Consider the following 18,380-nt stretch of genomic DNA (forward strand, 5'->3'; position numbering starts at 1 on the left):
AAAGGCCATACGAAGATTTAATTTTTGGAAAACTTAGAACGATTTATTTCCCTCGCATTCAATTATGCTTTTAGATCTATTCAATACCTTTTAGATCCCGGGAGAAATACCCAACGCGCATGTCATTCTCGGCATAACGGATCACAGATGCGAAAGAGGGAAAAGATTGTCGCGGTGATCGTGGCCCTGATCGCCCATCAACGTCGGTCAATGTTCGGAATAGTTCCCATCCACTTAGCGACGTGACGAATCTACTTTCTTCGAAGACGCACGCTGACTCGACGATAGAGTGGGATAATAAAGCGTCCACACTCGCGTCGATGACTAGCATTCGACACACTTTTAATTTCTGTAAAAATTCCGTCACGCATGGAAAACGTCCGCCTCGATGAAAGTCGCGACACAACGCCGATGCTACGCTCGTTCAAAGAACCGGATATTCGAAGAATCGATGACATTCGTGATGCATAGGAACTTTAACTTCTTGTCGTGAACGCTATTATTTTTCGACGAAGTCTCGTAATAATTCCAATAGGAATATTTGTCATTATTTCCTGCACCGTTCAATTACCGTTCATCTCACCGGAATATAATTATCGAACTTTTGCACAGCGTTAACTACAGTCTCTTATCTCTCCATCATATTTAGACGCATAATTATACAACACGCAGCCCATTATAAGTATAAATTTCCAACTGCGCGTGCATACCGTATATGCGTCGTAGCGCAACTCATTATAGACATAAATTTACTGTAGCGCGGAGCATACCGTGAATTACCGTGTTATGCTCGCATTTTCACGCTTGATGTTTTATTATTTTCTTAATATAAAACGCATTTTCACCCACCCTGGCAGCCTCATCCATTTTACTGCAAGCGTGAGGAATTAATTGTCAACAGAAGGACTATCGATTGAAGTTAATTACGTGAGTTGAAGGATGATCGAGCGGTATTTTACAGTTGCATATTTGATTACGAGATGAAAATGAAAACTAAAGCTTCCTTTGAGGGAATGAAGCTCTTACCTCCGGCACAGTGGTCTCATAGGGCGTGTTAATGAATTTTGGCGCATTATCGTTGACGTCGGACACTCTCACTATCATCGGGATATTCCGCTTTTTGTTGGTCAACTTCACCGTGCAGCTCAACTAAAAAACAAATAAGTATTTATATCGGACAGTGGCTACGTTTATACCGTGCATTTAGGCCACGACCTATACAACAGATGTCCTTATTTAACCTACAGGATAAATAAGGACATCTATTGTACAGGTCGCGGCCTAAATGCACGGTGTAAACGTAGCCAATGAACATGAAAATTTAGCATTGATCGCTTGTTTTACTGTTAAATACTGCTTAACTGTCACTGAAGGAAAACTTCATAAAAAGGATTTTAATAAGGGATATTTATATATAAAGAATTTATAAATGATATTAATAAATCAAATCCTTAACAGGAAATATATATATATCTATACACATATTTTATTATACATATAATATTACGCTAAAAGAATATATGTTTCCTTGGGACCCGCTAAAGTCTTATTAGTTTTATTTTTTTAAAGAATTTTAATTCAGAACTGTAAAAGGAATGAGATTGTGAATAAAATTACTCCAAATCATTACTATTTACAAATTAGGGAAATTCAGAACGATCATATGTTGTAATTACGATAAAACATGTTGTAACAAGGTAATATGATTATTGTATGACTATAAAATTTTTACAAATTACAAACTGGACATCGTTTACTATTAAAGATATTACGCAAATATTCAATTAAAAGTAACGTGTAAAAAGTTGTCTCTGAAGCGACCGGCATCCTTCGGCTGAGTGAAGTAATAATTAATTGGTTTCACTCAGATTAATTTATTTCGATCGATTTAATTACTCGTCCATGTAGGTTTCTGTAAATTAATCGAAATGTTCCGCATTTCTGTTTGAATCGAACTTATCTCTACATCTCTATCTGCATTTCTCAGATCTGATCTACTCATTTGATCAGTACGAGCTCTTGAAGTGTTCGATGCGGTACTCCAGACCTTTCACATTCCTCACATGATAGTGTCATAAGACACAATGTGTTTATACAGTTTCGCGGATGCTGAACGAATCAACAGAGAAAACTTCTTCTTGAACCGCGAGCGCAATAATGAGCGAGCAAATCAATTTCATGTAATTTATGTAAAAAAAAATTTCAAACATTATTTGATAAATGTATTTAAGAAATGTATAGGCTAACAAATTAAAAAAAATATATATATAATTTAATAGAATTTAATTCCATTTTAAGAAGAAATTAACTGTTTTTTTATTAAAAAATATTTTTATAGCTGATGTATTATTTATAGGAAAAGATGTTCCCCGTAAAAATTAATTTAGATTCTTTAAAAATAAAGTATCATACTTCTCATAATTTTGTAAAAATAAAATTGTATCTATTAACGTGCGATTTAACAACTGATGCAGGAAGCCATTGGATTTTGTAACTTTCTTCGCGAGTGTTCTTGACAAACTGCTAGCTTCCGCTTTCGCAGTAAGTTTGCAACTCGTTGACGGTGAAAAAAATAATGAAACATTTTACAGGAGACAAGAGATCCTCTTCGTAGAAACGGAGGAAGTTTTTTGCGTAGATAGACAACGGCGTCGTCTTAAAAGCGTTAGGTGCTCGCGAGATGAATTAGACTAGACGTTTAGACGTTTAATGATCAGTATAAAAAGAAAAAATTCACTTGAAAGAAACCAAAGAATACAATTTTTTATTGCAATCGTAAAGATTATAAGAAATATTGACTCGAAGTGAAACCTATTATTCACTTGTCTTTTAACATTTGTAGTAGAATTGAGAAGGATAATAATGATACATCTGTTTCTGTATGAGTTGCCTTGCCCTTTGCATTATTTTCATCGTTATTACATATTATCCTTTGTTATATTCCTTCGTTTTTTAAAGTTTCAATAATGGGAGTATTCCATTTACCCCATATTTCCATCATTACATTCTTTTGCGATATCTAATCGACGATATTGAGGACGGTGAAAATTCCGACCGAACAAAAATGAATAGAGAAACGAAGGCTGTTGACAAGTTGTCGCAAAGAATAATAATCAGAGAGTGCAAATCAGGCGCAGGAGGCTGAAGTTTCCGCGCGTAACAAGTTTCTCTCCGCACATCTTCGTTATTTATTATCGGAAATTCCCGTTGTCAATGATTTTCAATGTGGCAATTTGTTTCGCAGTGGTCCCCAGGTGACTTTATCGTTAGAAAGCGGTTAAATGATATTCCATAATTTACGTTGCGTCGATGCGTTGCTCGTAAACTTTCTCGGATGGACGAATAAGGAAGAAGATGTGCACATGAACTGATAGTTGCATGTGCTGTAAATTTTTATCTAAACTTTCAGCATACGCATTTGCATAACGCATTCTTCCAGTTTCTTAAATGTAAATTTAAAAGCAATCTCGTGTACGCAAATATATTAATAAAAGACATTATTTAAAAAAATATTAGTAAAAAATTATAGTAAAAAATATATTTATATCATAATAAATGTCGTTTTGTGCGCGCTTATAAATTAATGTGTATAAATATAAGTGTGAGAAAGCACATTAAATCTAGGCTACAAGTGATCTCAATCTTTGAAGGAGTCTAAGAAGAAATATATAGAGAGAATGTAGCGCTACCGTTATAATAATGCATCCAACTTTTTAATGTAGATACATCTGTTCCACTTTTTTTAGCCTTACGAAACCGCAACATTAGTCCATTACAGAGAATCTTTTTTTAGAAATTAAATAAAACAGGCAGGTTCTTATAATTATTGCGAGATAAAATTTCTTACCTGAAAAACCACATGTGAGAGATTTTCGTCGTCTCTGTCCAATGGCTTGAGAAGCTGAAGTTTTTTGCCGTTCAATTTAAAAAGAGGGATCTCTTTTCCAGGAAAGAGGAGCTCCAGCATAGTCTCGTTATAAGGATCGCCGGACACCGGAAGCTCTTCCGGCACAGTCTTCTGATCGATCGCTGAAAAGGGATAGCCAATGAAGACGATTACCGTCGTGCACATCGATTTATCTCATATCTGGGACAGCGTAAATGAAATTTTCAATAAACTGGAAATATATACGAAACTCCAGCAGGGTGGTATATATTCTCGGCCGTTTGTTTCAGATATCAAACGAAGAATCACTTCTAATAAATATCTAATAAAATATAATTATCAAAGAAATCGAGATTAATATTTGTAATTAATGTATTGAAAAATACAAAAAAACTACTAATTGCCAGTATCATGAAACATAATCTAATGATGATAATATGAATAGTCATTTCGAGGAAATTGTTTTATTACTTGTATAATATGACTTCCTCTCTCAAGCGAAGATCAACCCATCTTCATTCTGTATAATGAATGCTATCTTAGCGAGCTGATGTTGATCTCAGGCAACATCTCATTAATGAAATCCAATACAATTTAATTGCAACGTATTGACTATTCTCGAGACTACATCTCAAATATTTCTTTTCTCTAATTTAAGTCATCATTCTTTATCAATGTAATTACTTTTCTTTAACCGAGAAACTAATTAAGATTTCTATTACTGTACTGTCAGATATCGTCTTTGAAAATAAATTTAACATCGCTTTTTATACAATTTCGAGTCTTGGAGATTTTCCTATTAAATTAAATTCACATTTCTCAATTTTAATTTTAATCCATTCATAAGGTTTTCGCATCTTATTTTTATTTACATATAATGTATAAAAAAACATTGAAAGCAATCTCAAATTGCTTTTAACCTTTAGAGAAAGATTAAATTTATTTAAAAAATCTCTTTTTCTTGAGTGTATATATATATGTGTGTGTGCGTGTGTGTGTGTGTGTGTGTGTGTGTGTGTGTGTATATATATATATATATATGGGACGTTCCATGTCAACGGGGACAAGTGTCTGGGCAAAATTCGTGAAATCGAAATAATACATTCGATAAGTTTTTTATTTATTCTAATCGCCATATTGGAGCAGCCGCTTTGAATTCTAAAAAACGCCATGTTTTTCCTTAAATCACATATAAAAACGAAAATTTTAAGCCCTCGAACGTCTTATTTCGACTTCACAAATTTTGCCCGGACTCTTGTCCCCGTTGACGTGAAACGTCCCATATATATATATATAAGATTTATTATAATTCATTATTTCATTGTATTTCTTGTCTTAAAATATAACACTGTTTCATTAAAATGGCTTTCCTGTTCTATAAAGATTAAGGAACAATTTAAATTAACTAATATGGGTGTAATAAATCTGAGTGACGCGGATAAAGATTAAATACAATTCATCTTTATTCCCTCTAGTCTTTTTTTATATGGAATGACAATCATTTTAATGCATTATGCGCGGTAGAGTAAATTTATTCATTCGTTTCGGATATAATAACGAAATTACTTCTCGTCAAAATAGTCTTTCGCCGATAAAATCATCGTGCATTATGCATACGGTGGAGATCGAAAAAAGTGAGGTAGTCTTTTAGATTTTCGGAACGTGCAAGATGAGTTTCTCAAGAATATTAGAAGTTGATTTGGCTTGATTTCGATAATTGTCAGTCAACCGATCATCCGCTAAACGTAATTTCCGCGTAATGAAATAACGGAATTGTGACATTCACGATTTTGAAATCAAATCTCGAGGAATGATCTATTTTTGAACGTAAACACGAAAATTTATCGAAAATGTATCTACAATACAACCAATGCAATGTGTACAGCCAAACCTGAGATCGAATAAACTTGTGACAAACAAAATCAGTTTGCGATGTGGAAAAATATAATGACACACTAGAAACATAACAGACGTTGACTCCAAATATAGAAATGTATATTTTATTATTTTATTTTACATAAGAAATAGAGAAATCAGAGAAATATATTTGTGATTTAATGACTTCTGTTTCTCAATTGTAAGTCATTAAATTTGCAAGCTTTTCTAAAAATCAACGCTTTCAAAAAAGAATGTAATGTAGATTTAATTAATAAAAATATTTAGTAAACGATACACTAAAATAATTGTATTAACATGTCGCACTTACCATTTCCTCTGCTTTCTTCAATATCGAGGATGATGTTCGATTGTCCTCCTTCCACCTCGCACAAACCTGGAAATGTAAAACATCTAAAAATTACAGAAAAATTAATGTTAGATTTAATTTTTCTATATTATATACGATGTTTAAATTAAAATGTATATAAACTGAACGTTAGACTTTATTCATTTTATATTTGCTAAAGAAAAATTTTATTTAATTAATTAATTTTAAATAATCTTAATAAAAAAAAACAATATTTTAATATCTTGTAATTTTATGTAAAATTATTATTCTCGTATTATATTATAATATATAAAATACCGTTTCATAAACGATCTCTAAAAGACTTGATCGTTTATTATTGCTTATTACATTTTTATTATAATATGTGTGCGACATTAATATTTTATTTTATAACGATTCAAAAACAGATTTATTTCGTACTTATAATATATGTAATAAAAAATATGATATCTACGAATTTAAAAAATGTATACTCGTATGTGTATGTGGTGTGGAGACTGAAACACGATGACCTAATAGCTATTCAAAGATAGTAATGACATCTATTATTTATAATTACTCGTGTGATTATCTGAATAGCAAATATATAAACGCTTTTTCACGGACTTTGAAGCATTCAACTAGTAAGAGCAATCAGTCGAGTAATAAAGCGAACGTTACGGCCATACATATTTCTACGATAGGAATGCTATATCGTTTTTCGTGGCGTGTATGAACAGAATGCTCTAATTTCGTTTGCGTGCTGCTAAAACTAATTGTAAAAGCGATAAAAAGGCGTGAAGCAATTGATTGTCGTTCGTACAAGCAAAACCCGACTTTCCTCGCAGGTGCAAATAGAAGATAGACGGTCTTAAATATTCCAGTATCTTAATTATGTAAAATTTTAATACAATACTTAATTTGACAAGATAGAGATTCAACTCTCCGTTTGCTGTTATATTTTTACTCACTTTGCCTGCAATCTGTTTTTTACTGTTCTTTTAAAAATGTGGCAGAAGTTAAGGTTACTTTCAACATCTCTATTACATTATTATAAATAGTTTTTTTAATGAGATATTTTAAGGGAATATTTTCTTATTTCAGAGGAATTTTATTTCAAAGAAATTTAAGAGTAAAATTTTGCTTGTATAAAAAAAAGATCCAGATTGCAGACGAAGGGTTAAAATTTCGTAGACTTGCAGATGAACTTACAGATAAATTTACTTCCCGTCCATATGCTTACAATTATGACACCCTATCGGGATCAGCACGCAACTGATGCGCAATTTCCGCACGTCATTAATTCTCAGAGCTTACCAACACGCCCGCGCTCTCTCAGACAGGTGCGAGAAATCGGCATGGCCGGAAACGTGACGCGCAAAATGCTCTCATCAGGAAGGAAGATTCCTCGAAGTACGTCAGCTGTGTTACGAAAGGGACCGGTCGACGATTGATTTTTGTCGCGAGGTCTTGCAAACCGGATAAATTAATCGGATTGCACGTTAACGAACACGAGATTCTAATTACTGACACGCCATTACCGATGCATACGTGGGTTCATTATACGATGCAAAATGATTTGCGGCATAACATGATAGTCCTACGTTTTACAACGCGCCTCGCGCTCTTTCCTGACTTAATTATCCTTGTTACGGTAGTTAAGCTAAACGAAAGAACAACATTACGACATCAACAATTTCTTTAAGAGATGAATTATTAGAATCGAAAACAAATTAATATTTCTTATTACGTCGTATACGCGTTGCAACTTAATGCCGTTTATTTCATGTTATTATTATTTTAATCTTATCAGAACTTTTCTACTTTTTGATCATAGTCTCTTCTTTAAAATCATTTTCTAAAAATCTAAAATAAAATTTTAGATGATTAGTTATTTAATAATTTTCTTTATGTGCGTGAAAAAGAGTTCTAATAAATCTAACATTTTTGAGAAACTTTCGAATTAATAGACAAAAATTATGGAAGTAACCTTATAACATTTTACATATTTTTTAGATTTTAAAAGAAAAATAAAATTATGAAATTTTAATAAATCAAAGATATAAAATTAAGCCTCCATATTGTTGACGTCGAATCAAAATGCAGAATTATAATTTAATAATCACTATTAGTCACTTTCAATACGTTCAATTAAATGATATTTTGACGGGTCCACACAATAAAGCTTTAAGTATGAAATAATAGAACATCGAAATTAATTTTAAATAAAAGCAATAGAATATTCGATGTAAATTTATCTAATTATAGAAAAAAATATTGTGTACACTACTTGCATTGTCCAAAATTTAAAAGATGCACGAACGCAAAATTAGGAGCAGAAGCATCGCCGCGTTATTTTTTAAATTGACCGCGCATCTGATGTTACTGCGCGGCGTCATCTACCTTAATTACGCTTCATTTGTAGTCAGGAACGAATCGGTTGCGGAACGAGTGACATCGCGGTGAGTAACTCATTTTGGTAAGCGAAATTTGTATCAATCCGTCTTATTTTCCTTGTAGATACCTTATTCTTAAGACCATGGCACATAGAAAAAATTAAGACGTAGAACTTAAGCAATAAGCGATCAATCACAGTACAGACTGTAAGACCATAACCATAACGTAAGTAAGAGCGAATCCAGCACGTTGATTTCCTTACTGCTTAAACAATAAGAATCTTATTACTGCTGAAGTATTTTTATGTGCCATGGCCTTTAGAATAGATAATTAATACGTAACATAAATTTGACGTACTTATATTGATGATCCGTTAGATGAGTATTTCACGGGATTTGTTTGGCCGAAAAATCCATCGTGCGAACACATTAATTTCTATATATTATAAGTACTATCGCGAATTTCTATCTGTAAAAAAAATTTCAAGTTTTATATTTAACTTGTGTTGTAAAGTAATAACTGCCGCGTGGAAAGTGAATTATTCGTTGTCCAAAATACGGAAAATGCATGAACGCGAAGTTAGGAGCAAACCGCGTAGTGTCGCGCGCGACGCGATTTTGGCGCGCAAAGTGCCCGCGCGAATGACGTCATGACGCCATGTCTAATGCCGTTGTATCACGTATCAGTCACAGAAAGCGGCTTGGATGGGTGCGGGGTGGATCAGTTGCGGAACGAGTGACGTCGTGACTCTTTGGTAAGCGAAACTTGTATCAATCTCGTATTACCTTCTTTGTACTTACTTACGATAGTTAACTAGCGTGTAAGATTATGTATCCAGATTATCGAGTCGAACCGCGAACATTTCGGTAAACATTACGCGGCTCGACAAAAAACAATAAAGCTCGATAGTCTGGACGAACCCTAACATACATTTGGCGTTCGTACATCGACGATCCGTTAGATGCGTATTTTGCGAGATTTGTTCGACCAAAATATCCATCGCGCGAACGACAAACGATCGACGATCATATTTCAGATATTACAAGTACCACGGGTCTGTATGTAATTCCAAGTTTCATATCTTAACTTACATCGTAATAAATACAAAAGAATAACCGCCATAAAAAGAAAATGGAATTATTCGTTGTATTCATATTTCATTTACGAAACGTCGTGGATATATGTAATTTCGTCCTTTTTTTATTGTTGTTATGAAGTGCACGTCACATGTAATTAACATAAAGGATATCATAAAAGAATATCGTGCTACACGAGAGATCGTTGTATTCTATTATAGTAATTAATGCACGCTTAATGTCTTTCAGATGTGAGTGTTACGAAGAATCAACAACAGAGAATAACACAACAGAGAGAACGAGAAGGCCAGGAAAAAATAGGATGGCAATGAAACTACTAGGTATACATTTTATAATTTACTTAATTATTTATTACTGGTGCAAATATTTATTTATTAAAAATTATTTATAATTAAAAATAATTCAAAGTATAGTTTGCATATTAAACTTATAAAAGGATATCGTGCTACACGATTGTTATATTCTAGTAATTAATGCATGTTCAATATCTTTTTCAGATATAAATGCCACAAAAAACCAGCAAACACTAGAAAGCCAGGGAAATACCTATAGGATGACGATGAAATTGCTAGGTAAGAATTTCATAATTTATTTAATTATTTGTTACTGTTGGAAATAATTATTCGTTATTAATTGATTTACAATTAAAAGTAATTTGATACATTGGTTGTATAATAAGCTTAGATATTTATTTAATGTGCATTAATAAATGATATTTCAATTTTGACGTCTATTTTAGAAATGTAATTTTGCAATTGTATTAATTTTTAATATTAAAAATTTACAAGTAAAAGATATAATATAATGGTAACATATAATTTTTTTAATAATTTTATAATTAATACGAGGATAAGTTTTATTATTCTAATTACACAACCGATTTAATGTCTTTGAAATTGAGTAATTAATTAATTCTAATTTTTAAAAAAGGATTAAAAATGCATTTGTATAAAATTTGTTATTACACACTTATATTTTATTACACATTTTATTAATGAAATTACGTATTTTTAGAATCTAAGACATTGCTCTTGATTGTGAGACATAATAAAATTATAATATATTTAGTCTAAAATACTATTATATATTTATATTACACATTTTATTAATAAAGCTACGTGTTTTTAGAATCGAGACACATAATAAAGTTATATAATACTTTTATTCTAAAACTCTCAATTGAATGTTATAATTATTCTAAGCGATGCTATTCATAAAGCAAAGTAATAAATTTCTAAAATGAAGTGCAAAGCATGCGATAATAATAATCTGTTCATCAAAATATAAAAGACAAAATATTCAGTATACGTTAATAACTTACCATATTTAAAGTGAATAAAGTATTACTAGTAATGAGAGACGGTTGGTATGCAGCGCGCAGTATTGTTTTCGTCACACATTCAAGTGTCGTGTACGCCGCGCCGATAGCTAATGGAAAGGTCACCGCACTATCATTCCTGTATCGACAACCCCATCAAAAGGTACCTCTGCTAGTCGTTCCGTGTATGGTCGTTAATATTGTATTATGTCTCGAAATGTGACGCGATAAGTATTAGATAAATACTATAGAGATATTAAAATGATATTTTATTCTCTATTACTCATTAAATTATTTACCTTTGCGACTGATTGTGAGTAACTTTCGAACTCACGCAACTCGTAAATGATAATTCGTCTGTATGTGTCTTATATGATTTATAGATGAGGATCAAAGTGAAAAAAAAATCTAAATTCTAATTAATTATTGTTTCGTCATGATTTTCTTATCGAACGATAATTTATTTTTAAAAGAATATTTGAAATCGAATGCATTTTTCGAATTCTAATTAATTACGTTTCGTCGCGTTTGATCAGATCATTCAATAATTTGAAAGTATCTACTTTATCGCTTTCAATGATCGCTTTGTGCAGAGCACGAATGTGATATGCGAATCGTGTTGAATCGTATTTATGGCTTATATGACAGAGAATACTTGGATATAATTAATTTTGCGCTCGATCGCGTTTTCGCGAGTATTACCTCGTGATTGTTTAATAAATAAATGAGGTCTAAGAGGTTTAAGTTCATCAGATAGCAGAGTACTGTATCAGTGAATGTGTTTTCTTTTTATTTAACCTGAGCTAATGGATCTGTGAATATTACAATTACATATAACATTTCACATTCCAGACATTGCTTTGAAATGGATGGGCTAGCACAAATGGACATAAATATTTAATCCCGGAACACGTGCAACCATCTGTCGATCCATTGTATATACAGGGTGGAACATTTTAATCGCCCCAGGCGAATATCTCAGAAACTAAAAGAGATACAAGAAAAAGTTTTATATGAAAGTTGTAGGTTTTCTTAGGAGAAAGAAGGTGGACATAACAGGTTTTGGATAGGGGACACTACCAAGGTCAGGTCAGGGTCAACATGAATTTTTTAAATGGAAATCCCAAATTTTTATTGCATATTCTTGTAGCACACCTCGAGAGCTTTCCAAAACGCTATAATAAAATATTTTTTCATGAAGCACTTTTCGAGTTATAAGGTTTGCATGTTACAGTACCGCTGGCATTAGCATTATCCAAGGTGTCCGACCGACGGCTTGGGTAATGTTATTGCCGGCGAAACTATAACATTTACAAGAATAGGCAATAAAAAATTGGGGATTTCATTTAAAGCATTCATGTTGACTCTGACCTGACCTTGGTAGTGCCCCCTATTCAAAATCCGTTATTTCCACCTTCTTTCCTCCTACAACTTTCATATAAAATTTTTTCTTGTATCTCTCTTAGTTTCTGAGATATTTGCCTGGGGCGATTAAAATGTCCCACCCTGTATATGAATGCATATACATATAAAAGTCATGGAGATTGTTATTATTAACATACTCGTATTATCGATCGATTTAGTCATTAATTTATATATCTAGACATTATTACGCAGTAGTAACATAGAATAGTAATTATAAAGAGAACTATTTGTAATTTATAGCAAATTTAAATTTACAGAAATATATGAAGTGAAGAAAAAATATTTTTTTACTACTACAATATGTTTAATAAAAAGCAATAAAACTAGTAATGTAATAAATTCTGCAAAAGAAAAGTTTAATCTTTAAATTTAATAATGTCTAGATGTTTTTATTAAACTATTCATAGACAAGATCAGAAAATGCAATTAAATGGATATCATGAGGAACGAATTAATACAATTATTAGAATTATTATAATATATTATTTTTAATATCGACGTGTCGTAATTAATTAAATTTTCGAGTGATTCAATACTTAAAAAAATAGTAAAAAATGAAAGAAGAAAGTAATACATGTATAAAAGTGCAAATATGTTTCAAATGTAAAAATTTAATTTAATTTTCCATTTATGATATCTATATTTCTTATGGATGAAAATGTATTAAAAGAAGATGCTTATTGTGTATTTATACTCGTATACATTTACATAAAATAATAAATTATATTATTTATAAAAAGTAAGGAAAAAATGTTGAAATGCTTTTATGTTATTTTATTTTTCTTTTTCTTTTCTAACAAGGGAAGTTTCACAACTGTCTGGAACCAATTTGATTCTCCATAAAATATGTTGTAAAACACAAAAATCTAAAAGACACATTTTTTTTATACATGCACTAACAAAATTTTTTTTAATTTTTTGTTAATAATTCTCTTAGATTTTCGTGTTTTACAATATATTTCATGGAGAATCAAATCGGTTCCGGACAGTTATGAAACTTCTCTTCTAAGTTAAATAATGTCTTCTAAATTAAATATTTTAAGTGATGTCTGAGGCAGCTGAGCTTGTGTTTATTCATTTTATACATATACATAATGTATTATATTATAAAAATCTATATTGTGTTTCTCTTTAATTAAATTATCTATTTAACTGATTCAGAAAATAATATCTTGACGGATACTATGAAGCTGGCAATTCGGACAGTCTGAGAGGAGGAGGAGGTTTAGGAGAAGCATCGAGCCCTGGCGGAGCAACCTTGTGGTGAGTGTTTCTTATTTGAATAAAAATAATTATTTTTTGTATTCGCAAATTTTATCTTGATGATTTAAAAATAACAATTAAAGGAAAAGACCTATAAGAAAATTTATAAAGTTTATTCTTACAAAGGATCTTATAAGATTCTTATAAATGAAAACCTTTATTTAAATTTTGTAATTATTTTCAAGTAATATTTAAATAAATTCAAAAAGGATTAGATAAAGAATTATAAATATAATAATTAGTGAAATGATGAATATTTAAAACACTGCTTTAATATATATGTTATATTTATATGTTACTGAATTATCATAGTCAACGTTATAGATAATTCCGTCATTGCGCATCGATCAGTGAGTGAGAAAATAATTTTTTAATTCAGATAACGAATCTGTGGCAATTATATTACATATAGCAAGTGTATTTCGATTTACACGTCAAATTAGGATAACAAATCAGCGTACAAAAGTATTACATTTCATATATCCGTTAACATAGATAGGCTATAACTAATTTTAACAAATTAATCTTGAAATCATCTCTTATTATTGAAGAAATATTCACACATTTCGCACTTTTAGTCTTACAGCACATTCTATGCAATTTATATTATAAAAAAACATGTGCTAATAATTATTAGAATATATAATAATTAATCATCAACATTTATTTTAATAAAGAACCAATTTTACTCTGATCTTTTTATGGCTTATCCATTTAAATTTAATTGGCAAATTGATTTTATCTTTTGCCAATACTTATTATTCATATCTTTATTTTATTATTTACATACGAGAAAACATCTGTAACAGTTCTGATTAACATAATCAACTTAAAGTTTGGATAGATAATATAGTTCACACGATCTCTTCGCCCAATATCGTATGTTCTCGCATATAGTCATTCGTCACATTGCGAAATCGTGTAATTTACACACGAACATTCGTCATCGTCCGACCAGTCACGCACAACATTCTCTGCCAAGCCCTCGTAAAGTCTCCCCGCGTAAATCTTACGTGACAGCGGGCCACTACCGGCGAACCCCGATCATTTCTTCCCGCATAGAAAGTGATCATGGCATTAGAAAGTGCATACTGTAGGAGAATGAAAGACATCGTGTCGATGGCGACCTACATTTCCCATTCGCGCGCGGACAACGCATCCTACAGCTATTCTGAAGATTCTAAATGATCTATTGATCGATATACAATCGTCTTCGCTTAGTTCATGATCTCATATAATTTGTCAAGCGGCGTTACATATAGATTTTTACGGGTCCTTGAGATGAATTTAACGCTTTATTTATTCAAACTTTGATAATCGCTTAAATCATGAACGTATAACGTAATAGCGTTGAAATCGAAGTATCGTGGAATCTGGCAGCGTGCCATTAACGAAGCTGGCTATAAAATCACCCGGGTATAATATACAATCGAGTTCGGTGTCGTGGGAATCGATACTAAAAGTTACAGGCGGTCCTCCGTCGGGAATTTTTTTCCTCTTTTTCAACGTCAAATCCATTACAGAGAAAATTGTACTCTACTGTGTGGGCACGTATTGGAAAAAGTTTCGTATCATCTGGATTTTCGCGAGGCTGTATGTGTGTATCGTCTTACGTAAAAGAAAACAATCTGTAACGTGTAAACTAAAATGGAAGTTAACAGCTGGTTCGTATTGATTGAACGGTAAAATGTGAACGTCTGAAAAAAAAAATAATATTTAAAGGCCGGATATGTAACCATTACGTTTTACACGGGTGATGTAAGAAGCATGGTTGAAGAAAATGAACCTATTATTCGAACAGGAATCTTTCATACAGGACAATGCAGGAAGCAGACGTTCGTTAATTAGCAGGTTATCTTTTTTGCTATTCGCTCGTAAACGCCACTTTCGGTTTGCGATGAATCACTTTTTTTTTCTCCCCAAGTTAAACCGTCGCTTTATGAACGCCGAGAGAACCGCGCCTATATCTCTCGTCTGCAGGCAATGCGAATTATCACGTCGGAATGTACGTTTTATCCTGCTAAGCCGTCTGCACATCATTCTCTCTCACGTATCTACATCTTCTCTCTATCTGCATATGTAGTCGTGTTCGCCCCTGCTTACCGAGTTTATCAATTTCTCGTGGATTTCTCCGTAAAACTTGCATTTAATATTCTTCTTTTATCATAAAATAAAAAAGAAGCCTGCTCGCATAAAATGAGAGTTGCATCGATTACTCGCGAGACGTACGGATGATTAAAGCTTAATTACGTAATGGCGGTAAATCAGACGCGGTAGAGAAGCATGAATAATGCTCGCAATTCGTATCGATGTAACTTAGGCGATGCAGATCGCTTCGCGATACGATAATAAAAGCCATAGAGGTAGAGCTCACACCTCCGCACGTGCCGTTGATCCGCGCGCGCGTTTATGCCCGGCGTCAACGATAAAACAGAGCTTACATCATCAACCGTGACATAAGTAATTGGCAATCAGCTGAGATAGATTTACGCGTGTGGGAAGCCACACAGTCCGACTATGATTGACTTTTACGCGTCGTTACTTCATTTTATTCCGTTTGGAACAACCGAAGGAACGTTTCGAGCGACGTCTTTGCAGAATTTTTAAAAATAATTTTCAGTTATGTTATTAACCCTTTGCGACTTTGCGATCTTTTATTGTTTTTGACATAATGCTTGGAAATAATTTATTGCATAACTTTTCAAACATTAAATCTGATTGTAATCGATAAACTATATTTTTGGTAAACTTAATTATTTTGAAGGAAATGATTCCTCAAAGGAAAAATACTTTGAATAATAAAATTTCCTTAAGTAATAAAAATTTTTTTATTCATGTTAGATCAACCTGTTTACTAGAATCGCCAAAAATGCCAGTTTGACTAATCATTTAACTTTTTCTATTTTGTATTATTAGATATACTTACATCAGTACAGAATATTGAAAATATGTGAATATAATAAAAAAAAAACAATATAATGAATAATTCTGACGGTATAAATAATACCGAAATAACTGCTCATAAAACAAAAACAAGGATAGAAAATTATCAAATTGTCACTTTCGGGTGCTATTTCATTTATACGTTTTTGTCATACGACAAATGTGTGCAGAGAGTCCTCAGATCTCTCTATTCTATAACTAATCAATAGGCTTGAAAAATTTGTTGTACGATAAAAACGCACAGATAAAACAGCGTCTTTTGGCGGTTCTAATACTGACAGTAATAAAATTCTAATACTGACAGTAATAAAATTGAGAATGAAATATTTGAGTTTTATTCATTTATTAAAAATAATTTAAATTGCAAAGGATTAAAAAGATGTTTTCGACAACAGTAAAAAAAATAAGCAATTGATTGCAGTGATTACTTACCGACTTTAGAATGGACGTTCCTGAGATGTAAAATCACGCACAGCAAACACCAAAACCAGCGGGTCATTGTTCTTGCCTGCAAAAAGAAAATATCACAATAATAATTATACATATATATATACTATATAATAAAAATTAATTAAAATAATATATTACATTAATTAATAAAAATTAATTAAAATAATATATAATCGCAGTATTATTACTATTTTAATTAAAATGCACATATAATATTGAGCAGATCGTAAAATGCTAAATTGCGAAGAGATCGCGCGTAATCAGTCTGATGAGATCTATTCGCTAGAGAGATCATTGTATTCATAAGCCATGCTCTTGCTGCCATCGTTGATAATAATCCTTAGTTAGTAGCGCATCGTGAAGCACAAGACAAACTTTTCGTCACGAATTTATTCGCGGCATACGTTACTTCGTCGTGAATTATGCAATTCGTTTTAATGCAGAGACGATGACAAATGACTTCTTTAAACACGCGCCGTATAAGCTACTAATTTTAAACGTACATTTGAAATGAAATGAACTGCTAATTAAAATTAAACTTTTCTTAATTACAGATATTCTTGTTAATGATATTTCTAAATCTTTTGGGAGTAACTAGAGAAATATAGTAATAAAACAAAACTTCGATTCAGACTTAACAATTTCTTAAATATACATGTGTAATAATTGAGATGGACTTTTGAAATTAATATGTCTTACATGCATTTCACATTTTCAACAAGCGACGGTATACACTTACTGAATTATTTGGACGAGCGGCATGCAATATGCTAATCTCCGATATTCCGGGGCATGGTTTCTGGGCGCTTATCGAAGCGGAAAGGATACAGGATTGGAAATTTAGCGGGATGGCACATACAGGATATGGACAGAAGCGCGTTTATCGGGAGCGCGTTCTCTTTCACATGCGGAGACTCCGGAAGAATTTCGCGAGAGTCAGCAGGATCGATAGCGCGCGGGCGGCTCTGTGAGGTCTTATGCTAATGCGCCGTTCTTGTAATAAGGCCGTGTGCCAGCGTGAACAAAATGCCGAACGAAGGAAAACAATGTTATCGGCTTCGCATAATCTCGCATAGCAGAGTTGCGCTCTTCTCATCCCGCACTCGAGATGAAACTCTGCCACCGTTTCTCATCTAAACGTGCGAGCTTCCGCAGGAATGACTGATCCACAGTCGTTTGGGCTTAGCGAATCCACGGATCCGAGCTCACTCATACATTTACACATTATACATATGTTCTAATCACCATTGCTACCTCTGGTTTTCGATCAGAAACTCCGACTTTTTGAACGAATATTCAGTTCTCCAGCTAATCTATTCAAAATTTTGATACGTAATGAATCTCTTTTTATGTGCACGTGTCGATTTTTTTTTTAGTTTGGAAAAGAAACCTTCC

General features: G+C 32.4%; 1 protein-coding gene across 2 annotated transcripts in view; it reads right to left on the minus strand.

Moving 5' to 3' along the window:
• The window catches only part of Cad99C (cadherin 99C), a 132,713-nt gene that overhangs the window by 27,892 nt on the left and 86,441 nt on the right, over positions 1 to 18,380 (minus strand). For both annotated transcript variants that reach the window (XM_018453492.1, XM_018453494.1), the window contains exons 2-5: positions 16,968 to 17,043; positions 6,093 to 6,158; positions 3,848 to 4,029; positions 1,027 to 1,149 (exon numbers count right to left, since the gene is read on the minus strand). In XM_018453492.1, the coding sequence (XP_018308994.1) occupies positions 1,027 to 1,149; positions 3,848 to 4,029; positions 6,093 to 6,158; positions 16,968 to 17,043 (447 nt within the window). The remainder of the gene's footprint in view (positions 1 to 1,026; positions 1,150 to 3,847; positions 4,030 to 6,092; positions 6,159 to 16,967; positions 17,044 to 18,380) is intronic.

This window comes from Mycetomoellerius zeteki, unplaced genomic scaffold (assembly GCF_001594055.1).
Source record: "Mycetomoellerius zeteki isolate Tzet28-1 unplaced genomic scaffold, Tzet1.0 scaffold389, whole genome shotgun sequence".
In the NCBI taxonomy this organism is placed as follows: Eukaryota; Metazoa; Arthropoda; class Insecta; order Hymenoptera; family Formicidae; genus Mycetomoellerius; species Mycetomoellerius zeteki.